At 37.9% G+C, this 27,496-nt stretch overlaps 1 protein-coding gene across 4 annotated transcripts in view; it reads right to left on the bottom strand.

Moving 5' to 3' along the window:
• Positions 1–27,496, bottom strand: part of LOC136246883 (uncharacterized) — a 147,570-nt gene that overhangs the window by 23,677 nt on the left and 96,397 nt on the right. For 3 of the 4 annotated variants that reach the window (XM_066038483.1, XM_066038484.1, XM_066038486.1), the window contains 3 exons: positions 17,506–17,658; positions 11,695–11,880; positions 4,295–4,396 (listed from right to left, as the gene is read on the bottom strand). In XM_066038483.1, coding sequence (XP_065894555.1) covers positions 4,295–4,396; positions 11,695–11,880; positions 17,506–17,658 — 441 coding nt within the window. The remainder of the gene's footprint in view (positions 1–4,294; positions 4,397–11,694; positions 11,881–17,505; positions 17,659–27,496) is intronic. The other variant, XM_066038485.1, reaches the window with a different exon arrangement.

The following is a 27,496-nucleotide window of genomic DNA, read 5'->3' as shown; positions in this document are numbered from 1 at the left end:
AGAATCAGACATAAAGCCACGTAGTTATAACACGAAATCCAACATGGTGCAGCAAGTATGAGATCGAGATACTCCAATAGAGCAGTCGTCCTAATAGAGCAGTCACCCTGAAGAGAATTCAAGAGATCAGCTAGAAACAAGTAACCTGTATAGAGATCAGCTACAAACAATTCACTCTGTAGAGAGATCAGCTAGAAGAAGTTACCTTGTAGGGAGTTCATGCAACTATGGAAAGAGATAGTTCAGCTAGAAGAAATCACCTTGTAGGGTTCAGCTACAAAGAAACCACCATGTAGAGAGTTCAGCTACAAACAAATCGCCCTGTAGAGAGATCAATAAAAGAAGTTACTTTGCAGAGAGTTCAGCTACAAAGAAACCATCTTGTAGAGAGTTCAGCTACAAACAAATCGCCCTGTAGAGAGATCAGCTAGAAGAAGTTTCCTTGTAGAGAGTTCAGCTACAAACAAATCACCCTGTAGAAAGATCAGCTAAAAGAAGTACCTTGTAGAGAGTTCAGTTGCAAACAAATCACCCTGTAAAAAAAATCTACTACAAACAAATCACCCTGTAGTAAGATCAACTAGAAGAAGTCACCTTGTAGAGAGTTCAGCTACAAAGAAACTATTCTGTAAAGAGCTCAGCTGCAAACAAGTCACCTATACAGAATTTAGCTACAAACAAATCACCCTGTAGAAAGATCAGCTAGAAGAAGTCACCTTGTAGAGAGTTCGGTTGCAAAGAAACCACCATGTAGAGAGTTCAGCTACAAACTAGTAACCTTGTAGAGAGATCAGCTAGAAAAGTTACCTTGTAGAAAGTTCAGCTACAAAGAAACCATTCTGTGAAGAGCTCAGCTGAAAACAAATTGCCTATACAGAATTCAGCTACAAACATATCACCCTGTACAGAGATCAGCTAGAAGAAGTTATCTTGTAGATAGTTCAGCTACAAACAAATCACCCTGTAGAGAGGTCAGCTAGAAGAAGTTACCCTGTAGATAGTTCAGCTACAAACAAATCACCCTGTAGAAAGATCAGCTAGAAGAAGTCACCTTGTAGAGAGTTCAGCTACAAAGAAACCACCATGTAGAGAGTTCAGCTTCAAACTAGTAACCTTGTAGAGAGATCAGCTAGAAAAGTTACCTTGTAGAAAGTTCAGCTACAAAGAAACCATTCTGTGAAGAGCTCAGCTGCAAACAAATCACCTATACAGAATTCAGCTACAAACAAATCACCCTGTAGAGAGATCAGCTAGAAGAAGTTATCTTGTAGATAGTTCAGCTACAAACAAATCACCCCGTAGAGACATCAGCTAGAAGAAGTTACCTTGTAGAGAGTTGAGCTACAAACAAATCACCCTGTAGAAAGATCAGCTAGAAGAAGTCACCTTGTAGAGAGTTCGGTTGCAAAGAAACCACCATGTAGAGAGTTCAGCTACAAATTAGTAACCTTGTACAGAGATCAGCTAGAAAAGTTACCTTGTAGAAAGTTCAGCTACAAAGAAACCATTCTGTGAAGAGCTCAGCTGCAAACAAATCACCTATACAGAATTCAGCTACAAACAAATCACCCTGTAGAGAGATCAGCTAGAAGAAGTTATCTTGTAGATAGTTCAGCTACAAACAAATCATCCTGTAGAGAGATCAGCTAGAAGAAGTTACCCTGTAGATAGTTCAGCTACAAACAAATCACCCTGTAGAAAGATCAGCTAGAAGAAGTCACCTTGTAGAGAGTTCAGCTACAAAGAAACCCTCATGTAGAGAGTTCAGCTGCAAACAAATCACCCTGTAAAAAAAATCTACTACAAACAAATAACCCCGTAGTAAGACCAGCTAGAAGAAGTCACCTTGTAGAGAGTTCAGCTACAAAGAAACCTACATGTAGAGAGTTCAGCTGCAAACAAATCACCTGTAGAGAGTTCAGCTACAAACAACTCTCCCTGTAGAGAGATCAGTTACAAGAAGTTACCTTGTAGAGAGTTCAGCTACAAAGAAACCATTCTGTAAAGAGCTCAGCTGCAAACAAATCACCTGTACAGAATTCAGCTACAAACAAATCGTCCTATAGAGAGATCAGCTAGAAGAAATTTCCTTGTAGATAGTTCAGCTACAAACAATTCACCCTGTAGAAAGATCAGTTAGAAGAAGTTACCTTGTAGAGAGTTCAGCTACAAAGCAACCATTCTGTAAAGAGCTCAGTTGCAAACAAATCACCCTGTAAAAAAAAATCAGCTGCAAATAAATCACCCTGTAGTAAGATCAGCTAGAAGAAGTCACCTTGTAGAGAGTTCAGCTACAAAGAAACCACCATGTAGAGAGTTCAGCTAGAAGAAGTTACCTTGTAGAGAGTTCAGCTACAAAGAAACCATCATATAGAGAGTTCAGCTGCAAACAAATCTCCCTGTAGAGAGATCAGCTACAAACAAATCTCCCTGTAGAGAGATCAGCTAGAAGAAATTACCTTGTAGAGAGTTCAGCTACAAAGAAACCACCATGTAGAGAGTTCAGCTGCAAAGAAATCACCCTGTAGAAAAATCAGCCACAAACAAATTGCCCTGTAGAAAGATCAGATAGAAGAAGTTACCTTGTAGAGAGTTCAGCCTACAAAGAAACCATTCTGTAAAAAGCTCAGCTGCAAACATATCACCTGCACAGAATTCAGCTACAAACAAATCACCCTGTAGAAAGATCAATTAGAAGAAGTTATCTTGTAGAGAGTTCAGCTACAAAGAAACCACCATGTAGAGAGTTCAGCTAGAAGGAGTTACCTTGTAGATCGTTCAGCTACAAACAATTTACCCTGCAGAGAGAGCAGCTAGAAGAAGTCACCTTTATTGTAGAGTGTTCAGTTACAAAGAAACCACCAAGGAGAGTTCTGTAATAAATATATGTATTATATATATATATATATATATATATATATATAATTTTTACATTTACTGATAAAATCAATAAAGTACATCTGCTTCATCTTTTCTTCTTCCTGTGGAAAAGAAAAAAATATAGGTTAAAAAAGTCCCAAATATGGCCATAGGCCGGTTTTGGGGTATACAAATACAAAAAGAAGTGAAATATAATCCAAAACAGCCAAGCTGTAAAAAAAGTGTGCGGCCCTCAAAAAGGCTATGGTGAAAAAAGATGTGAAATCCAAGGTGGCGGCCAAGAAATGGCTGTGATGGTAGGTTAATGGTAAAAATTTTAATAACGACAATTCAGGTGAATTTTTGTGCCAATGGCTGTGATAGTAGGTTAATGGTAAAAATTTTAATAACGACAATTCAGGTGAATTTTTGTGCCACTTGGTCTTGGCACAAAATTCACCTGAATTGTCGTTATTAAATTTTTACTATTAACCTACCATCACAGCCATTTCTTGGCCGCCACCTTGGATTTCACATCTTTTTTCACTATAGCCTTTTTGAGGGCCGCACACTTTTTTACAGCTTGGCTGTTTTGGATTAGATATTAATATCAATAGAAAACCTGCCTCACATCTCCTTCACGACAACTTAGCTAGGTATAATCAACCAGGTGAACAGATCACAATCCATAGAGTTGGCAAGAGCAGAAGTATTATCAATGATAAATAAAATTTGACAGAAATATGCCACAGTGGTAGTGCTTCCCCATGTCAAAGTACACTAACAGATCACCCTATACAAAATGAATTAGGAATCTACTAGTTGAGCTGACAATCTTTATTCTGATTATCCCAGAGTGTGACAGTATGAAAACTCTATTACGTACTTAGGGTATACCTTCTCATATTTAGTAATGTCAATTTATGCCTACTGGAAGTTGATAGAAATCCTTTGGTTGCAGCTGTCAGACTTTTTTGTGCGTACAGCAAAAGGCAAATATGTTATAAGTGCTTATTTACAATGTGGTAGAAATAGGGTTACTGTCATCGTTTCTTTGTTGGAATGACCTTCTTCTTTGTTCACACTGAAAAGTCAGGAAAAATACTATACCTTGATGGATTTTCCAGTTCATGGTGAACAGAGTGAACTAAGTCCCATCTTAGTAGCTTGCAGTGTATGTCTGTCATAAGTTATGATCAATTAAAATAAGCACTGTATTTTATTTGCCATATAGTTGCTGTACAAATGGCCTTTTCAACTATTTAGTGCTATACCTCCAACGATATTCATCATAAAATTTGGCTTTTTACTGCTTTTTTACTATAGATAACACAGAAGCAATAAATAGGAATTGAAATTAAAAAAGACTGGTTTTGCTCAGCCGCGGTCACATAAATTACAAATGTCTGTTCCCACACACTAGATTAGAACTAACCTTTTTTTGAACGTTCACTTTTATACATCATCTGAAGTTTTAATTCCTCTTTTGATGCCTTAATATCATCATCTGTTCTTTTTCCTTCTTCTGTTGATGCATCTAAGTAAGGATATTCACTGTATGTGACTATAACTATGTGTAGTTTTTAAAAGTATACATGTGACTGGGCCAGCTAAAATCAAGCATGTGGGCACAAACTACACCCAATCACATAACAAGTTATATTTCAATACAGGAGCACAATATTTTAGCTTTTGTGCCTGTATTGTAATACTAATACCATACCTGTTTCACTGCTCGTACAAAAGTCTCAATAGTAGCAGTGAAATTTATCCCGTATTTCACTGACAGCAGTGAAAAGTTGTAATTGCAATTTCATTGGCTAGAATTTATGTTAACAATGTAGTGCCAATTAGTGTCGACGCGTGTTTAGTACATAGTGACAAATTGTGTACATAGCAAAGCTAATGCAGCATATGCAGCGAGTACGGTATTAACTGGGAATAGCATGGGTAGCAGGGAAATTTGGGATAAATACCACTCTTGTTGTATTGGAAATGGTAAATTTCACTCGGCTTCGCCTCGTGAAGTTTATCCCCATTTCCAATACAACACTCGTGATATTTATCCCAAATTTCACTGCTACCCATGATATTACTAATACAAATTAAATGTTAATGAGGACTGAAAATTGTATGGCTAACACATTATATGATAGAAAAATTATGTAGACAAATTTAATGTTATTATTATTATTATTATTACAGGACCGGGTCACACATAACCAAGTGAATTGTTTACGTAAAAGACAACTTCAATTCTGTTTCTCTAACTGATGTATAGTAAGTACAGTAGGACCTCCACTATCCAAGCATCTGTGTGTCAGTTCAGTTATAAAAGTGTTAAGATAAGTGAATTCGTTTGTATAAATCAAGCCCATTCATTTATATAGTAAGTTCCGTTCAACTGCTCTAATAGAACATACACTTACTCTACTCGAACGTTCACCTAATAACAGAATACTCAAATATAACTGTCACTTACACTGTTCAGATAATAAAGAGTTCGGATAATCAAGATTCAAGGTCCTGCTGTATCAGCTGGTTATGTCACCATTGCATAGCATTTATGGTAACCTTTACCTTGTATAAATAATTTGAGTTTGGTAACCTTTCGTGTATACAGCAATGCTATGTACAATGGAAAGGTGGCCAAACTCAAACTATTTATTGCTACTAGAGAATCTTACACTTTGCTTTATTGATTACCATGTACTTCACAGATTAGTATTCAGCAGGAGGTTCACAGATGATGGCACAAATCCCCTCCTTTCAACCCAATAAGTAAGATGTAGGAGGCAGGACCACCCAGAGAAATTAAGGGACCCAGGGCAAAGAGTTGAAGTGGGGCCCCAGGGGCAAGGAGGTTTCCCATTCTGAATCACAACTTCACCCAAGATGTTAGTTGTAGACAAAAAAAGTCATTACATGCTGATAATGACAATAGCTAGACCTCGCCAACCATATCTCCTTATTTATAAGCTTGCTACACTGCTCTTCTGAAGAATACTCTGACTGCTCTATTAGACTACCTAGATCTGACTGCTCTATTAGAGTATATCGATCTTTTAAACAGGTATTCAAGGGCCCTTCATGGGGCCTCCTAGGGCCCCTTTCAGGCTGGAGCCCGGGAAAAAATTCCCCAGTTGGCCCCCCTGTGGGTGGCCCTGGCATCAATTATCATACAAAAAAACTACTAGCCAGACTATAGATACCGCAAAATCATCGCCACCCACTAAACTATGTACACATATGGGCACAAAAATTCACACACACACACACACACACACACACACACACACACACACACACACACACACACACACACACACACACGCACACACACACACAAAAACTCACACACCATAGGTGTAGCCATGGCCAGGGTGGGCATGAGCAGGCATTGCCCTACCATTGCAGTTCCTTTCCCATCAATTAACCTTGGCTCAGCCATCACAAGCAACTAACTAATGTTAGTTATGCTACACTAGTTTCATGGCAGAGCACACACAACCCTGTGACAGCAATATGGCATGTACCACATTGTTTGAATTATGATTTTACCAAAGGTCTGAATTCATGATTGACATCACATAATATATTTAGGAGAATCTCTTGGAAAGCCCTTTTCGTACCTCAAGTAAATGCACTTTTATTTTGTACATACTATAACTCTTCATTTGTAGCATTGCGTAATGGACTGAAATATATAAGAGCAAAGCGTAATTGCCACCATTCAATCTCGAGTAGTTGGCCTTGACATTTCAGTTCAACTGTGCTGTAGTCTACTACAGAAAGTGCTGCACACCCAAGGCACATAGACTGTTAGTGGAAAAGAACAAAATTCTGCTACATACAATTTATGATATATGCCATGAGGGCCGGATGGAACAGGAAATGGAGAGAAGATCAAATCATTGTGAAGATTTCCAACCGTATTTATGTAGCTACTATATCTGTGCAAAGCATACATTTAGTACATCTCAGTGGGACCAAATTTAGTTTGTTACTAAGAAATAGGCCTGAGCCAAATATGCTCAAAATTTTGCCCAAAATGCTTTCAGGAATTTCCCAAAATATTTCAGTGTCCCTTCCTAGGTTAACGACATTCCTTACCATAATTTTAGAATATTTTAATCAGCGAATGCTCTATTAGAGCATTTCACTACACACTGACTGTTCTATTAGAGAGTATTGATCAAAGGAGGTGTGCACAAAGTATTTGAGTACTACATTGTAGTTTGCATTTTTCAATGTCTGCTCTTTTAGGGAATATCGATGGTATTAAGTTTGAAATATCTACCTAATATGCTAGCATTATGCTGACATAGCACACTATCCTATCGTGCTTCTTATTTTACTGATACATTTGTCACAGGCTTACTAAGCAGCATACTGCATAAGTATGTCAGCTAGGAGTTTGCTGGTTCAAACATTAGTACCCCTGTCCTTCATGCTCATTTAGGACACAATGTTTATTTGAGTATATCACAGGTCTCTACTTCCATTTGACTGTAGCTTGCAAGTCAGATAAGATGGTTTGTTTTTATACTTGTTTAAGGCTTACTAGTTGTGATGTCACATGATGTTCAACTATGACGATTGTCACCAATGGATACTGTAGCTACAAACCATGGCTAGGGCTACAACTTATAGAATAGCATAATATAGTTAAGTGTATCAATTTGCATGCCATGCAAGCAGCATTTGTTTACATTATAGCATAGCTAGTTATAGACCTTGTGTGTATATAATTTTATTATTTTTCAATAATGACTCACATGAACGTGAGTGTGTCTTTTTAATGTATAAAGTTGGAACCTCAGTTTTCCAAACCTCTTGGCACCAGGTGTGGTCTGTAAGTCTGAAAAGTCCAAATCACTGAAATTGTATGAAATTGTATAAGAACATATTTAAAAATTGTCAGCTATCTAATATAATAGTCACTACTCTAATAAAACAGTCATTTCTGTAGTTTGGTTGACTGAAAATCCAAATAAGTGGGGTTTGGATAACTGAGGTTCCACTGTAGCTATGCCTATCCATCAGAAAGTTGGTTGGCTATAGCCCGATGCATGCACACATAGAGGGGTATACCAAGGAGGTTCCAGGGATTTCAGGAAGCATCTTTTGATTTTAGTTTTAAACCTTAACAAGTTGAAACTTCAGGCCGGAATCTATCATGGAACAGGACACATTTTAAATTATTCTTAGTCTCTCACACAATAGCAACACTTGTACCATTGTTCTAAGTGTAATTTTGGTGAAAACATTGAGATACTCTAATAAAGCTGTAAGGCAATAAACTACTCTAATATAGCAGTCATTTATCTATAGTGGAAACTCGGTTTCTTAATTCCTGTATACACCTCTCTTACACACACACACATGCACGCATGCACACACACACATGCATGCATGCATGCACGCACAAAAACATACCCATCTACACACAAGCAAAACATGTAGACAAACACTTTCAAAAGAAGTACACACATGTGTTTTGTGTATCTGTGTGTATTTTAAAAGGTATAGACGGGTAGAAAATAGTTATTGGAGCAGTGGCAGAGGAAGTATTTGATATGGGGGGGGGGCTGACCAGAGTAGAATTTCTGGCAGCAAGGGGTCTGGGGAGCACAGCCCCCCCCCAGAAGTTGTAGCCATTATAGCTTTCACAACATCTCAAAGTTCACCAAAATTAATTTATAGAGTACAATTTGAAGCATTTTAACTAAAACACCAACTTTTAGTCCAAACTATTTAAGGTTATGGTATAATCACAGGCAATCATTCAAAATTTTGAATACCTATCAACACTTTTTGAGACAGCCATAAGATCAGTCTACTGAGTCTAGCAGCGTGAAAGGTTTAAGTGAACACAAAGCCCTTCATATTTAATGTTTTCGTCACTACAGTACAGTGTAGTTTGAGGCAGGTGAAACACTACAAGTTGTTGTAGCAAGACAGGTAAGCCAGCCCGTACATTACTCAGCTCCAGCTGTCACTACCATGTTTTTCCGTTGCCAAATGCAGCAAAAGCTGTAGGCTCCATATATGGGCAGTTCTGGGACATGGCGATACTGTACATTAAATTTATTAGGTCCTGTGGAAGCATTTTTGGCATATTTCTTCCCAGTGACAGAGATACAAACCTTCAAAGAGCTTGTTTCACTCGAAGAAACTTCTAAAAGTTTAATAAAATGTCTTCACAAACAGTAACTTAAAATATCACTTCCACAATACCTAGATATTGTAGTTGCTTAGTTACTTGTGTCAAAATTATAGGAATTCAGTAATCTGTTAGTCTGGTTTTTGGTGGCACATTTTTGACAAACATTGTTCTATCGTGGACCACACACCCAAGAACAGTAATGTTGTTCTGCAGTATAAACAAACAAATACAAATAGTTGTATTACTTCCACAACACAGTTGGTGAAATTATGTTTCCCATGCCTGGTTTAGAGCAGGTTCTGTAAATTGTTCTGTCCGCACATTAAAAATATACTGTAACCTTAAAACAGGCTATTTACAGTTAATAAAATCTTTTTGGCAAAGCTTTAAGCTGTTAACTACAGGGTTAATGAACATATAAGCAGTACAAACAGCCTATAGGCACCTGGAAACACTTGACGTAATGGTTTCTTAATGTAAGAGGTACCTGGTTCAATTGCCGTTATAGGCAACTTTAAAAATAAAAATAAGACAACTTTGAGAAACATGTCTTTATGCAGGCACCTTGACTGTTCTATTAGGGTATTTGAACATTCTATTAGAGTATATCAATCTTTATCATGGTTTTCAGCCCCACTCCAAGAAGGATAATTTCAGTGTGATATCATTCTTAGGGGGGCTCAGCAGAAGGAGGAGGGCTTCAGCCCACTAGCCTTCCCACTCCACCCCAAGGGCCCCACTATTTATATGGTTCCATTAATTAAATAACAAATTTTCATGTTTGATATCGTCCTGTGCTACCTTTTAGGCCCCACCCTTTTAGGATGAATTTCATAATAACAAAATTTTCTCGGTTAACCTAGGGAAAATGATTTAAAAGAAATTCACACAGTCTAAGTCCTATTATAAAACAAAACCTTCTACTCCAGCCTGTTGTCTTCGTGTAAGGCGCTCATGTATTCTCCCTTTGTTTGGTCGAGTGTCTCTCATACCAGTATCTCGATCTTTTTACAGAATACGCTGCCCTAGCTCCACCCGGTGAGTTCTCATGTCGAAGCGTCGAGTCGAATTTTGCAGTATCCAATGCTTATTTTAATGCGCACCGCATATGAACTGGTTGCTAAGAATTGCAAATCTGGTTCTCGAACTGGTTGTACGAGTTCAATGTTTGGTTTTACGCGCAGTGTATATAAATTGGTTGCTACGCGGTCGTAGTTACTCAAACAGGTTATACGAGTTGAACGCCTAGTAACTAACGCGTGGTGGTTGTTAAGAACTGGAAGGGAAGGCATCTATTAGAAAACCTAACTCATTAACTAAGGCACTGGCGAAAAAACCCATAGTTAATTTTGACGTTCGTGTATCGTTTAACATAACCCCGGTGAGTATTCGTTTGTGGACTTCGTAGTTAGTCCTGTACATTAATTAATTATTTATTTATGATGTCATTTCTTATTATTCTTATTACTTGGTTATGTAATTAAAGCTTTACAGTGGCCTGCACTGAAGGTCTGACAGCAACATGTGCTGCAGCCTTTGGATTAACCTAACCTAACACACTGGAAATGGAGATTTAAAGATTACATGACCTAGCTAACAATTAGGTGAAACAGAAAAGGGTCAAAGAAAGGAAAAAAATCCCTCCTACCCCAGGATTCGAACTGCAGGCCACCCAATGTCCAGTCGAGCGCCACACTCAGTCTCCTCCAGGAGGGATGGATTTTCTTCCTTTAAACCTAAGTATTTATTATTATTAAAGCTATGTGCTTGCATAGCTGTCTTTTGTAGGTCCTATCACATTATTTACGATGTTGCTTCATTGAAAGCATTGAAATTCATTATAGTGATAAGCTTCTGCAACATTTCAGTGGACATACATAGTATAGTACTAGTATATCATGCAGTCGAAAATCATATATACCACATTGATCAGTATCTTATTCAGTTAACAAGTAGAATGCAATTTCATGCATATGTACTGTGTATAGCTACTTCTCTGAAGGGAATGACTTACAGCAGAGTTGCCTAATAGGTAGTGAAGGTTGCACAGCAAAACGTTCACTGAGATGTGCATGGACAAAAATTCGAATGTTTTTCAATCATTTTACAAAGTTGCTGTAAAATGCATTTGCTGTTAATCTGGTAAACAATTGCAGAGTAATAATGATTGTTGACATTGAGGCTTTGTGCATTGAAGCTGGGTTTTGTCAAATCCAGTCATATTTCTAATAGGTAAAATTTGGTGCATATGACATTTCTATGATGGATTTTAACAATGTAATTTTGGTCTGTGCTATTAGTATTAGGACGAATCCTACTAAAACAGTACTACCATACTTTGTTACACTTATCTTGATATATTCCTTATGTGGAAGACCCATTTGGAAAATCCGCACATTACTTCATAGATGTACACATACATTATTAACCATTCATAATTTTTCATGTTTAAATAGGTAGGTGTAGCTACTGTATTGTATTCAAAGGGCTCCAGGTTGTTTCTAAGTACATAAATACTCTCAAGTTGAACATTAAACATTAGGTTCTACTTTAATATCCATATGGACGATTGCAAACATAATTGTTACAATTATGTATGCTCACATATTACTATATGTAATGTAAAAATAATGTGTGTTTGCTATTACAGTACCAATTTTACAAACTTTGTTTGGGTTGTGGTCCACTGACATTTGGGGCTGACACAACTTCCACTGTTGAATCAGAAGGGCTGAATGACTGATGTAGTGTTGTAGCATAATGTGACCCAGATGAAGAGGTGATAACATTATTAGGTAGTGATGTAGTAGAGGTTGCAGTGGGCAAAGGTAAACCAAGAGCTCCCAAATCTTCTGTAGTAAGAGAAATATCAACAGTGCAATAATTACTAGACTTGTAAAACATAATCTCCAATCACTGTGAGACAAAGAGTGTTGATAACTAAGTTAATAGAAATAGATGTGTGTAGAAAACCCCTTTACACAAATCTGGTAACAAAATTTTGTTGTAGTTTCAAGAGTAAAATTGTGATGATATAAAGCAAAAATCAAGCTACAGTGTGTAGCATAAAAATAAAGGTTAAAAGCATGCCCACAATACAATAATAGTATAGTCAAAGAGATTGGAAACTGTGCATACATTTTGAAATGGTTAGGCATTGATTCGAGCTAGGAACTCTAAACCTAAACTAACAAAATTTTAACTACTTTGTGACTGCTGCAATTTGTTTTTCTTTCCTTCATTTCTGAAAGTTTCATTTAAATAATGAAATGTTACTGGATCTGCAAAAAGGGGTCTTAGCGTAAGCAACCAATTAATGGAACGTTTCTTCCCACTGCACGTCCCTTCTCGTACGAACATCCCTGGAACACATTTTTTGCAGAGATATTTCACTTGACTTTGTCTTCCTGTGTATCAAGCTTGGTGTCAAAAGGTGCTTCCCCTGACCAGTAACAGCTGAAAACTTGAAAAGTCGAAGTAACCGTTTATTGGAACCATGGCTCAATCACCAGAATTCCGTAGGCTTGCGTGTATCAATTATCAGACATTGATCCAATGATTGGTCATGGCCTTGCGCTGGTACCTCACAAAAATCTGAAAAAATTCCAGCATATTTATGAAGGTCTGACTGCAAAATTTCAGCACGTCAGATTGCGTAATGTATGAGCTACGATTTGTTTTGTAAAAATGCACAGAAAAATTGCTTGATAACTAGACACACAATGGTCATTTAAGGGCCCTACAGTATTCAACAGTAGCTCCCAACCAATTGTAAATCCTTCTCTTGGTTCGGCTCTTGATCTAGTGGTTTCTAGCTAGAAGCTTTGTAGGGGGCATGGTGGCATGGCTACTTTAACTCCAGTCGTGGTGATTCAGGTTCCCTACGCTTCTCAACAGTCGGCTAGATGGTAGTACACTGTTTTGGACTACATTCTCACCAATCTTTAGCTTCATTACATCTGCCATGTTGTCTTAGGTTATGCCAGTTTAACTCCCAAGTTCGAGACTAGCTGTACCGTGTTTTTCTGTGGACGTTTCAGTGACTGCTAGCCTTGATCATGGCTTCGCTTGTTTCCTTTATTGTTTGGCGACTAGCACTGAAGTAGAAATTTACAATAGCCTGTCATGGGCATTCAAAGAGATGAAGAGAATACACCACTGATGATGCAGGCTGAACTCGCTTCTAAAAACAGCTCTAAATCTACAGTGCGGAAGTAACACAAACTGTTAACCTTTGTCCAATCCTTTATCAGTAGAATTACAACCTTTAACAAACATAACACACTCTTTGTGTACCATGCCACTTCTTTGTACCATGGAATTTTACCGTTATTATTAGTATAACACCCATCCGATAATTGAAGCATACATATCCGGTAATTGAACCCATCCGATAAATGGTTGTTTACGCTATAGCCTTTCCAAAATTCCAAGTTTGACAAGTAATAACTCAATATTTGCTTAATCAATTGTCTTAAAATTACATTCAGGAATAGTGCTTTGTTAGGAGGGTAAAGTGACCAAATTTCAGGCTGGTACCATACTCACCAGTCAAGTTATGGATTGCCAAGTACATGCAATTGGAAAGGCTATAAGACTCCTTTTTGCAGATCAGATCACAAATTAGCAGTTCAGGAACCTTCTAGAAGGTTCTGCAGCTGCTGTATTAATGGAAAGTCACCAACCTTCTGGAAGGTCACCATTTTTTTATTAGCAGAAGAAGCTATCTTTAAGGTTACTGGATAGTGAGTGACTGTCCAACAAAATTTTTATTATGAAATTAAGGCAGGCTTGGTGTTGTTGTGTTGTGTATCAGCTGGTAACAGGCTTAAATTGTTGGGAGAATAACAGCGTGCTGACTGGACAGCTACAAGGTATATACAAGAAAACACATGTAACAGTACAAGATAACATAGAAACAACACACATAGCAACTGGCGCACCTGTAGGTGCATGCGTAGTTTTGCTCACTAATGGTGATATTTTGTGAACCAAAAATCAGGAGCATCAAACAAGTTTTTAACATTTTGTATAAACAAATGACTAGTTTGGCTTCTTGTCTAGGTCCTGATGGAGCGGTTTGTAAGAAATAATGTTTCTAGTGCTTGTGATATGAAGTTAAAAGTTAATTTTGAGGCCACAGTATCTTGTTATATGCAATATTGTTGCTATATTTCAGCAACTATACACGTTATTCACAAATCCCCTAGTCAGTCCCACACAAGTGATGTTCTTCAAAGCTTACAATTGTTCGTAAGTTCTCATGGTTATTCAGTGGTCTGATTTTTAGTTCACAGTTTTTACTAATTCACATGGGAACAACTCATGCTTCCATGACAACATTTGAGTTCCATGTTAATTAATGAGAAGTTAAGAATGCATAAATATTTGCTGACATTGGATAAAGAAAAATCAAACCCTAAATCATGAAAAATGATTTGTAGTGCACATGTGGGTTTGCAGTATCCCGTAACCTTAAAGCATGTAAAATGAGGGGATTTCCAACATGAAAGTAATATCCATGCTAAAATGCCAAATTTTGAAGAAAAGGGTGGCCTTTAATACTACAAGTGTTCAATAAACATGACAAAATTTTCGATATTCATCGATCTACGCACACTAGAGATGGGTCTACTTTGCTTTATTTTCCACACAATTTTCTTTACAGCAATTCTTTTATTTTTCACTAATTATGCTCTATACTTGGCTCAAGAATTATATATTTTGCTCAGCATTAATCTTTGCTTATTGACCATTTCTAAGTGCAAAGCTACAAATTCACCTAATAGTGAGTGACTGTTCTATTAGAGTATCTCAATCTGTACTTGATTTTGCCACATATAGCAAAAAGCTAGCAAATATTGCTTTAACATATGTGACTGTTCTATTAGGATAACTTGATTGCCTCTTGTTCTTCCCGTAACATGTATTCTTGATATTTTATTGTGTGTGACTGTTCTATTAGAGTATCTTGATCTTTTGTACAATTTTATGTCCACTTCACAAAAATTGCATCTATTATGCCAGCATTTTCTCATTGCTTTTACCCACCCATCTAGCCAAAAAAATTCTGACAAAATCGATGTATTTCTATGGTGAAGTTCACTTATCACCATGAACAGGCCTGTCAAGTCACACGCATTCAACTTTTTTTCTCATGCTCACATGCACACAGTCATCAATCTCATGCAATTCAAAGTCTTCTCAGTAGTGGGTGCCCCTTGGTGCAAGCAACAAAACTCCCGAGGTGTGGGAGTAATATTAGAGTAATAAGTACCAGTGTCACGTGATCTGTAAATTCAAATATGGATGTTACTACCATGTAACACGAAGTAATGAGCAGGAACAGAACCAGAAGTTATCAGACAGGTGACTTCATAGTTTTGGGTGACATCAAAATGTCATTTTTTATACAAGCAGTTTTCTGATAGTTATCTGAAGTCGAGATTAGCTGCACAATATCTGGGGGTATGGAATGGCGAAACAACATATAAGAGATTTGCAGACAGAATTGAATCTGCATTGAAATGTTCAGAGATGTCTATGGATACATAATTGTACAACGATTGTATGCAGTTCTCAGTGAATGGGATTATGCTAGTGCATATGAGACTGGCCAGTAAGTACATTTTATCTAGGTGGGATTAGCTAGTTCACTGGTTCAGATACCATGCTCATAATATATTTTTCTGTAATACATACACCCACACGTATGTAGCTGTAGATAGTTATAGAATAGCTAGCCACAGTAAGGTGTAAATGTGTTGGTTAACAATTTTTCTATAACCAGCACAGGAAAACCATGCTAATATAATGACATGGAATCCTAAGCAGCTGGTTATAAATTATATAGCTGGTTACATGATGTGGCTCCATTGTGGCCATGGCTTGGAAGAATCTCACTCATTCTGGATTGCTTAACTTGACAGCCCTGCATGAATGGATAGCCATACCAATACTCTACACTTATGCACCACAGCCATGCCTCTATTTGCTCAGACTGCTTTTCACGAGTGGATTTATAGAGACGTGTGCCAGCCACTGGGAACTTTCTGGCACCTTGTAAAGCTGGAGACACCATATGATTTGCTCAGCCTTTTTTTGTTTACATATCAATTGCCCTCCCACCACCCTGTCGCCACTCATGGTGACATGCTCGCTATACAGATACTGCCGTGAAAAAGATGCCCAACATCACGGTTATATCAATAGCTAGCTTGCTATGGATTGAAGTGAAAACACAATGGTTGGCTGTATTCATGGTGAAAATTTCAAACTCTTAGCTTTTCACCTTCCAAATAATGTTTAAAATCATATATCTCACAATTTTTTGATGTCCGTAGATCAACAGTTTTCCAAAATTAGGTCACAAATCATAATTTTGTTGATTTGCAGTGGTAGCTTTTTGATACATACTCATGTGCACACGTACACACATACATACATACATACATCAGTGCAAAATAACGTCTGGACACCTGACAATTTCTGGTCAATTACATTAGTTGTCAGGCCATAATTGATTTTGTCCAGAAATAGTGTCCTTTAAAAGTGAAGCAGAGTTTATATTGAGCTAGGAGGGAGGCCAGACATGTTGTATTGATATGTAATTAAGTTATTTATTTTTGGTCTGTGGTGACCACAAAGGTATGCCCAAGATGTACTCTCTGAGGTTAACAGTTTACTATGCTGTGCCAGCCTACTTGTCTTAGTCACCTGAACTGCAGTAGTAAATTGTATTTATAACCTGATTGCCAGTAGCACTTTTACTTGTGGTATTCATGATCACTTGCACAACCAGTACATATATTTAAGCTAGAATGAACAAGACATCAGTGCATCTCTTATGTTCATACACTGTGTTAGGGATAAAGCCAGTATAAAATTATACAAATAATATTCTAAACAACGGTAGCATAAGCAAAGTTTTGACCACATATAGCTATGTAGAAGGCCTTGACAGAAGTTGTTATGACTCCTTTCCTTTGTAATAGAATCGATTCCATAAAACCTCTCTTATGTGACCAGTAGTTACCCTTTAAAATACTGTAGTATCAGTGTGAGTGGTTGAGTAGTAATCAGCTCTACAGTACATGGGTGGCCCCAAAAGCAAACATCCACTGTAACTTGGTAGAAACACAGAAAAGGAGAAACAACAAAAGTTAAAATGTCCGGTCGTCAAATCGCTTGATGTCCACTCAACTTTCACAGTGTCTTGACAGTATGTCAGGACATGTTTGAAAAGCTATTTCGCACACTGTGCATACATACATACATACATACATACATACATACATACATACATACATACATACATACATACATACATACATACATACATACATACATACATACATACATACATACATACATACATACATACATACATACATACATACATACATACATACATACATACATACATACATACATACATACATAATACATTTTTATTATTGCTCTACATTATAACAGACCTGCTTTTGATTCTGCTACACTGACTACTGGTGTTGTCTGAACCATTAATGATGAATCATCTGAAGTGTGTAGCATTCCAGATGCACTCAAACCATAATTCTGTTGCAACCAAGTAGAAGAAAATGTAGGTGTAGAGAGAGCTTCTAACAACTCTGTTTCAGGAGAGATGCAGTATAGTGAGATTACAGTTATTGCAATATTGTTAGACCGGTGCTAATACAAAATTACAATCTAAATAATCTAAATAAAAACTTCTATATGTTACAAGCCTACAAAGTATTACAAACATCTGACAAGTGTGAAATGAACAATACCAGACCTCCTGAAATTAGCCAGTTTGGTATCCCAAATAATACACTCACATGATTGTTGGTTATAATTTTTTCATACGTGTGTCTTCCACAACTGAAAATTAAAAACATTTACACAATGCAAAGTTACAGTTGATTTTGTAACTAGCAATTTTTCATGAAATATTCAACATATTTGTGGTCATAAATCAGAAACTAAGGGAGTATGGAGCTAAAATTTTCATGAGTGATAAGCATCACAGGTACAGTACCGCCCAGAGGTAATGTTGCAATCCCTCACGAGTGCTCAAATCCAGGTCATGACTCGACACAACACACGACTAGAGTACATCACATGCGAAGGCACGCGGTTACTGGAGCAGCCACCCAAGGGAGCTCGCATGTCATGGCTACATGTGGTGAGTTAGTTAGCACACACATGCCAAAGAAATTGCGGGTCAAAAATTGGCTACATGAGTGTCAACTGCACAATGGCAGTCATTTTCTTTGATGCTACTGGAATTACTTCTCACTGGCCTACAATGTGGCCAAAGAACACCATCCATGCTCTGCAAAACTCACTCTTGCAGAGGTTAATAGTAATGCATTTTGGAGTCTACTAAAGAGCTTCCTCAATAGCTGTATGTGATCTTTTCAGGTTCACTATAAAGTACCAGGTCATCTATGGAAGCATCAAAGCCTTCCAGCCCTGAAATCACATTGCTCATTATTTATTGGAAGGTTGTCTGTGTATTCTGCATACCAAATGGCATGACACAGTACTGGTACAAGCCATCGAGGGATACAAAGGCTGAGCTAGCTTGGTCAATCGTACTTGCCAGTACCCTTTCACTAAATCAAATTTACTTACATACTTGGCATGACCAATTTACAGTCATCTACCTGTGGAATAGTGCATGAGTGATTGCATCCACTAGTTTTGGCTCGGTTCAATTTTTCCATTCTGTAAAATGTAATCTATTTCATAGCTCTATGGTAATTGTGGCAAGGTGCCACATGGGCAAGCGGTTGCTCGCATTGAAGAAGCGCGTTCTTTTGGACCACCACTTGAGCGCAACTTGAGCACAACTAATAAAAGTACAACTGTACAACATATTTATACGCAAACATGAAAATGACCTAAGGTGCTCTGTGTGCATGAGTTCATGTAGTTATGAGATTAGTCCGATATGAGGTAGTTGCTGAGTATACTGAGCTAGTTGCTCTGTCAGGTGTCAGGGTTGATGGGTCAACCTCAAAGTCCTGGTTGATGGTTCAGCTGGGTCAATCACTGGCTTCTGCTGGTGCTGCTACAACTCTGTGGACTGCAGTAGAGGAATTTCCTGGTACATCAGGAAACAAAACATTAAGCTCTCACAACAACTTATTCAGCATATCATTGTCCTATACAGCTATGTAAGTGGCTCAGTTTCTGCTCAAAGTTGTAGTTTGAGGAAGCCAACAAGGTTAATGTATTATTTAGGGACCTAGAGACCCTAATACGAAGTGGGTAGTCAGCCCTGATCATCTGAAGAGTTCTAAATGGTGTAGAAGCCAATAGTGGCTTATTCTAAGTAGTTTAGAAATTTCTCTGAGTGAAGCAGGAACAGAAGAAGTGGTTGCTAGTATCGAGATTCTCCTGGCTGTGCCTTCCAGCAGTTGATATTGTCAGAGTTACACTGTGACATTAGTGTATCAGCACCAATGATGTCTAGCTTGTCTAGAAAGTAAGCAAACAGTAAGGCTATTTCTATGCCAAGTAAAGGACAAAAAGGAATGAGTGAAAGAAAGTAGCAAACTGGCCATGTTAGTTTCAGACAAGGTGCATCAGTAACACTTACAGTGCATCGGGGTCAATGATTCTTGTCTTGTCTAGAAAGTAAGCCAACAATAATCTGACAAGTGAAGAAGGAAAAGAAAGAGTGAAAGAAAGTGGTGAACTGTGGCTGATAGTCAGCACCATACCATGGCATATTTGCTCATCAGCACTAATAGTAATCATGTGATAATACTGAGTTTCTTTTCCAGAACGTAAGCTAACAACTAGGCTATGTTGTTTACAACTTTGCCGATTTTTGATTGATGAATGCAGTAAACAGCCATGATTATACCACAGGGTTACATTTTTAACTTGTTAGCGACCCTGCCACAGGTTTCTATCACTTTTAGTAACTTCATTAAGCCTCCAGACATCAAAGGTATTTATGCAAAAAAAATTTAGTTTAACAACACATTAGAGGTTCTTCAGTCTTTGACTTCTCCCTATCCATTCCCACTCCTGTGTGACAACATCCTCTTAGCAACACAGTTAATAGCATCCATCACTGGAGTTTTATTTCCTTCTCCACCATGGTATGGCTTAAGCGCGTATAGTGAAGTTATGATGTAACAACAAGGTGTTGTAGTATGTGATGACAATAACAATATCAAAAACCAGTTTTTGTAAGGGATAAAATTTATTGTTAACAATAACAAAACTATAACTAAAAGATTTTTTATAGACAGCAACAATTAATAACAATAACAATAATGGTCACAGAGTTTTTGTAACATTAAGGATTTGCTTTGACAATTAGCTCACTTCCCCTGGTAGTATTTATGATTATAGGATATATCTATGAAAAGCATGCAATTAACTAACCAGGTGGAGTTAGCTACCATGCATTCTGTGAAGGTGTAAACAACACAACAAGCAGATGTACTATGGGATGGGTCAGCCAAGGCATAAATAACTTGCTACCAACCACCTATTTCACTTGTAAATTAAGCTCTAAAACTAGTTGACTTTGAATGATAGCAATGAGTGATCTAGCAGTAACTGGAAGACCTAAAACAAGTCCAGTGTGGGATTATTTCAGCTATGATGAAAGTGCTAAAAAGAGCAAATGTGAGGTTATAACAAACGTAGTAACTAAGACTAAGTGTGGGAAAACCTTCTCAGGACTAAAATTTAGCACAAACCTAAAGTTGCATTTGAAGTCATCACATAGAGAAGCCTATGATGAAGTAATTAAGAAGGAAAAGCAAAACAAAGAGAAAGAAAATGAAAAGAAGTCATGTACTAGAGCTAATGCTGCCTGTAATTTTTCAATGGAAAGTAATCAACCACAAATCACTACTTTTCTTAAGAGGCCCAAGCTGTATAAAAATGAAGATCCTAAATGCAAGGCTATCACAAAAAAGTTATCTATATTTTTAGTGCCCTTATTAGCTTGGTTGAGGATCCAACTTTCTCTTCACTAATTACAGATTTAGACAGTAGGTACTCTATTCCATCTAGGTATATGATGTCAAAGAAGATAGACGAAGTGTTTATAGATTTAAAAGGCAATATTTTGTCCCACATGCTGCAAGCTAGAAAAGTAAATTTTTGTACTGACATATGGAGCAAGAAGGGAATGACTGCTTCTTTTATTGGTGTCACTGCTCATTTCTTTGCCAGTCACAAGCATCACAATGTCACTTTAGCAGTGAAACGCATGCCAAGCCCTCATACAGGAGAGGAAGTATTAAAGATTGCAAATCTTCAAAGATTGGAACATTCCTGATCACAAGATTGGAAGCATAATAACTGATAATGGGAGCAACATGGTGAAGGCTTTCAAAATTCTACAGCTACAACAAAAAGAAAATATGCAAAATGAAGGTGATGATGAGGAAGATTTTGAATTGTGTGATACAGATAACGTAGATGTATTGGACACTGGCAGCTTAGATGATTCTTTACCTGATCAGGAAAAAACCATCGAAGAATCACATCAACAAGACATGTATGAACAAGAAAGAGAGTTCGATGAAAATGAATTTGAACATGAAATAGCATTTGTTGGATATAGGAGGCTTAGTTGCTTTGCCCATTCATTACAACTGGTTGTCAGTAAATTTGATGAGTGTAGTGTATTTAGACACACCATTAAAAAAGCCAAGAATATAGTAAGCAAATTTAACAAATCAACAAAAGCAACTGGAAAACTAATTGCAAATGCTGGCTTAAAACTACTAGGAGATTGCCCAACTAGGTGGAGCTCTACATATCTACTGATTAATCGATTTTTAACAGTCAAGGCTTCTGTTATACAAGTTCTTGATGAGCACAGCTGGGATGGTTTGCAGAACAGCGAATCGTGGAGAGTTCTAGAAAATATTCAAGAATTGCTGCAACCCTTTGCAGAATACACAACTCTGTGTAGTAGGGAAGAATATACCACTATATCATCAGTTGTACCTATTGTAGTAGAATTACAGTATCACTTAGAAGAGATGTCTACAAAGCCTGGAATGGCTACCATATCAAAAAGGTTGAACAATGAGCTGAAAAGCCGTTTTGATAAATATGTGAATCCCTCTGCAGCTGGATTTGATGTGTATTACTTAGTTGCAACATTTCTGGATCCAAAATACACGCTAATTTTGAATGATCACAGACCACAGTGGTAAAGGCACATCTTATAGTTGCATTGAAAACTGAAATATCAGAATTTACTGACACCACCCTTGAGTCAGGAAGCACAGAAACTGTGTCTGTGGTAGCAAATAGTGATGAACAACCTCCTCTAAAGAAATTTCGTCACTTATCCAGTATCATAAGCCAAAGATTACGAGAAGCACACCAGGTTGACAAAGGTATAGCTGCAACTACTGTTGAAAGTGAAATTGAGAGATTTTATGAATTGCGGTTCAACATACCAACGCCCAGTAAAAAAGATGCTCTTACATTTTGGTTAGAGTTGGAAACTACATTACCAAATCTTTTTCGCTTAGCAGTAGACTTAATGGTAGTACCTGCATCTAGTGCTCCAATAGAACGCACCTTTTCTATAGCAGGGTACTGCTGTATTGGTAGACGCAATCGTTTAACCAACACTAATTTAGAGAGAGAAGTCCTGATTAAGGCTAATGATCAGTACATTTAATACATGTATACGTATAGAATATGTAATTTACCTTTGAATGTAACAATAACAGTAATAAATATTAACAATAACAAATATTGACAATAACTAAATTGTACCCGCTGGCTTCACTGTTAACAATTAATAATTAAAACTAAAAGTATTTTGTGAAGCTCTACAATAACAACAACAATAACAAAATTTAGAACACATTACTATTACAACACTAATGTGCAGCCATAAAAGTGCAAGAATAGTTAACACTACTTCACACTCGCGATGCTCAGGATAGCCATATTAGCAAATGGCCCAGCAAGAAATGCCTATGAAGCGGTCTGAACTCATGGAGGAACGATTATAGTTTGGCGAGAGATGCTCAGAGCTGGAGTTAATTTGTTTGTTAGCGATATCATATTAAACTAATGACATCATTAATTATACAAGGCAAACTCAGTAGTGCTATGTCATAACTTCACAATACACCTTTCTACAGGGGTATATGACAGAATACCCTCCTCAGTGTATTTATTATGAACTCTTGATTATATGGACCACAACTATGTGCCTGTAATGGCTGGCCATGCATAGGTGAGAGTACCAGCACCTGGTCTCCTGGTTTTGACCCTGTTGAGTTCTTCTGTGCTAATTCATTAGCCACTTTCAGTCTCTCATGAACATTGGAGATATGTGTGATCATAGTTGGTGTGGAATTACTATTATTATTATTCAGCCAAGACTCTTTGAGCAGCTTCAGTGGGCCTCTGGGAAGATGACCAACACTATAATCCAAATTTAGAGAATCCTAAGTACTCCTGAGTTGATTCTCTAGCTGCAGACAATAGCAGGTAATTATCTCAACCCACTCATACTGTTTTAGTGCCATATAATAGGTCCTCATCATAGTTAACAAAGTTTGGTGAAAGTGCCCCTTGACTTTGTGGGTGATATGCTTTTGAATTTACTAGGCAAATACTTAGCTGAACCAGACATAAAGTTACATCTTTAGTCTGACTGTACCACTTTTGGTAGCCCTACAAATGTTAAGAATTTTACCACAGCCTTATCTGCCTTTAAAGTATGGAGGGGGATGGCTTCTGGAAAGTGAGTAGAGGCACACTTTGTGGTAAGGATGTACTAACAGTATTTATTGCCAGCTGGTGTCTTGGGTAGTGGTAATCCACAATAATGCAACTAAATGGCTCCTCCACAGCTGAGATTGGAATAAGGTGAGACACAGGTGAGTGCTAAGTAGTTTCCCTGCAGGTTGACATACATGGCATGTTTCTTAATACATTGCCGTGCAATCCTGGTCAATAGAAGAGACCCAAAACTTTATGATAATATGATAAACTACAGTCCATTTGTGGGAGGAGAGAACATTAGGTGGTCCTCACTAGCATCTGTGCGGACAGTACCAAGTTCTCTGTAACATTCAATTCATTTCTTTGATTCACTGCAGATCTCAGGTTTGGACTTCAGTGAGAGGCTTGTGGTGCTGATGAAGGGACCTCTACAGGATGTACTATCACCTGTATTTGTCTTTGTACTGTGTAGTTCTTCCAAAGGATGATGTATGAGTAACGGAATAATCATCATATCTCACTGCTGCTTGATGTGGCATTGTCATTTCCAAATTTCATTTGGCAAGCAGTTCTGAAAGCATTAATTCTCTGAGCTTCTTTAAGTCTTTGTCAGCAGCACACCACCTGTTGAACAGTCTCTCTGTGTCTATGGCAAATTCTTCATAATAATTATGGTTGGCTTTTAGAAAGGGGAACAAATTGAAAGTGTTTCCTAACATCAAACCCTACTGCCTCACTACTCAGTGGTTCAGAGGATTGGGTAGCTTTATATAGCTTCTAATTCCTTCAGTTTCACTTACATAGCCAGCTCCTTCTCTTTCACTTCAAGTTCCTTTATATACAATGCATTCTCTCTCTATCTCTCCTATGTTCTTGATACTCTTCAGTTCTAATGTATCACTATTGATTCTAGTTCATTACCTTCTTCATCTCAGATAAGCTCTTCTTCATGTAAATGTTCCAGGGTCACTTGATGCAGTACAGACAAGTCGACATCCATATGAGACACATACAGCTATCTCGAAAACATATACAGTTCAACCCAAAACACAGCTAATTTTTGTTTCTTATTATTATTATTTTTATTATTATTAATGCTTTACAATGCAACATACAATTATAATTATACATGTGTAGGTGGGTATAGATGAAGAAAAAGTTGCATTGATGGTCTGCCAGCAACCTGTGCTGGCAGCCGGGAGTTAATTAAACTTTACACATGATATCTTTTGCTAAAATATCTAACTGGAGTGGTGGTGAGGTTCCAGTGAAAAGTGCCAGACCTGTGATATTACATGGTGGCAAAGAGTTTAGCTAGTAAGGTGCCAAAAATATGAAAAAAAGGCAGTAAGATGTGAGTGTTCCAAACCCTGCTGAATACTAATAATCATAGGCGGTGGAAGGGGGGGGGGCTTATCCCCCCTCAGAATGATATCACGCCGAAATTATCCTTCTTGGAGTGGGGCTGAAAACCGCGATAAAGATTGAGATACTCTAATAGAGCAGTCACTCTAATAAAGCAGTCAAAGTCTTAGGGCAGTGTGTAGCAAGCTATGTAAGGATTCTATGAGTTTATGTTTATCAGCTAGCTGGTGAGGTGGGCAGCTATTGTCAGCTGGCTGTGACCTTTATTTTTTTTTTTGGTCTCACCTTCCCAAACCAGAGACAATGTAGATCATTTCCATAAGTTTGGGTCAGCCCAGCCCCCCTCATATCAACTGCTTCCTCTGCCCCTGCTAATAATTATTATCAGTTTGAAAGATTGTGTTAATGCTTTGGTCATGATTATTATTAGTAAAGTAGACATAATGGACATGCAGTGATTCTGAAAGTAAAAGTCAATAATGGTGAAAGTAGTGTGGTAATCACATGATCTACATTTCTGGGGAATACATGAAATATCACACTGTACTACTATGTCCCACTTTGCTGACAGCAGCTGTTAATGTATAATCCTTGCAGTGTCAAAACAGATGTACAGAGAAAACCTTGACATGAACATGATTTTGCACGGTATTTACATGCTGAGCTGAGCACATGCATTATAATGGTTAGATGTCAATAACCAGGGTACTACGGGATTTAGAAAACTCTAAGGCCCTGGGATGTAGCCACTAAGGGCCTGAGGGTTTTCTATATCCCGTAAAACCTATCGGTTCTTGACGTCTAACTTATTTAGACTACAACTCATTATTGTACCTTGAGTTCTGCATTCTTCAACATTTTATTTACATGTTTCTGACTCCCTGTATTCACAGGCTTTAGCCTTCTCATTGGTCCCTAGTGAGATAGCATTCACAGACAAAACCATTGCAGGTGAGAAGTCGATGTTTAGGTACAGGTTGAACACAGAGAAAATCTCAGATTCCAGTTGTTGTGGCTCCTCTGGCACATGCCTAGACTACATGTTGCTGGGGATCAAGTCACTACTGGGTCTGGGATTTTTTCTGCATTTTTGAATTATTTAGTTAGATGTTTATGACTTCCTGTATTCACACCCTTTAGCCTTCTCACAGGCCCCTAGTGGGATAGCATTCACAGAGTTGACAACTGCTTGTAAACGCAAAATATCTGATTAATTAGTAGAAACAAGCCAGCATGGCTGATGCTATCCATTTAAATGCCCAAGTTTTGCCAATGTTGTGGTGCGTGCATGCCATGTTATGTTTCAAAGTATAACTGATTGTACTACACCCCATCGTTGTGCCTTGACAGCTGCTTGTAAAATAGTACTGATTAGTACAAAAAAGCCCATTACACCTCCCTCTTAATTTAGTGTGGCTGTTATTAGCCACTTAAATGCCCATGCGTTGCCTATGTTACAGGAGCGTAGTTCCATGTTTCATGTCACCTCATGCAGGGCGTGGTCTCTATTAGACATGAGCATGGAACTATGGGATTTAGAGACCAAGTGTTCAGCCAATCAAATTTCAGTATCAAACTTGTTGTAATCTAAAGATGTGGAGAGTAGGCAGTCTATAGAATTATCAGATAGTACTAATCAAGACACACGGTAGTGTGTCGTGCGGCCCAAGAAGCAGGTGCGCAACCCCCGTGAGTATATTGATAGGAAGAAAGAAAACGCAATTTCGCACCTTCGTAGCTCTGTGCTGCCTTGATGAAACAAGACAATTTTTGCTGTGGACACTCCGTCTAACCTCAGCACTCCACATGTCAAATTTGAGCGAAATTGCTCAGGCGTTCCCGAGATATGCGACTTCAAAAATTGGCTTAGTTTCTTAGTTTTTTTTCCTTCTTATTTTTCTTCCTCTTTTTGCACACTTACAAAAACTGCTATAAAACGTGAACACCATATCCGATTGCCTTGAAATGTGGCACACAGAAGGGGGGTATAAAGGCGCATCTCGGCACCAACATTGGCTGAAATACGATAAACAGGCAAAGAGTTATGAGTGATTATTCACTAAAAATAATACCAATATGTTGTCACGCTTACAGGGTAAACCGCGTATGGGAAGAAGCTGAAAATCGTTGGGTGAATAGGTTAACTATTCAACCTCAAACCTTTTGTGGTTTGAAAGGAATTGAGCTAAAAACCAGGAAGATACAACGAAAAAGCCAACAGCATGTAACAATTACGCAAACGAGATTAGCTACGGAGGTGCGAAAATTTCGTTTTCTTACTTCCTGTCAATATACTCACGGGTGTTACGCGCCGGCTTCTTGGGCCGCACGACACACTACCGTGTGTCTTGATAAAAAAAC

The sequence above is a fragment of the Dysidea avara genome, chromosome 2, assembly GCF_963678975.1.
Source record: "Dysidea avara chromosome 2, odDysAvar1.4, whole genome shotgun sequence".
Lineage (NCBI taxonomy): Eukaryota > Metazoa > Porifera > Demospongiae > Dictyoceratida > Dysideidae > Dysidea > Dysidea avara.
The sequence above is the reverse complement of the archived record's forward strand: the minus strand, read 5'-3'. Positions and strand labels throughout refer to the sequence as shown.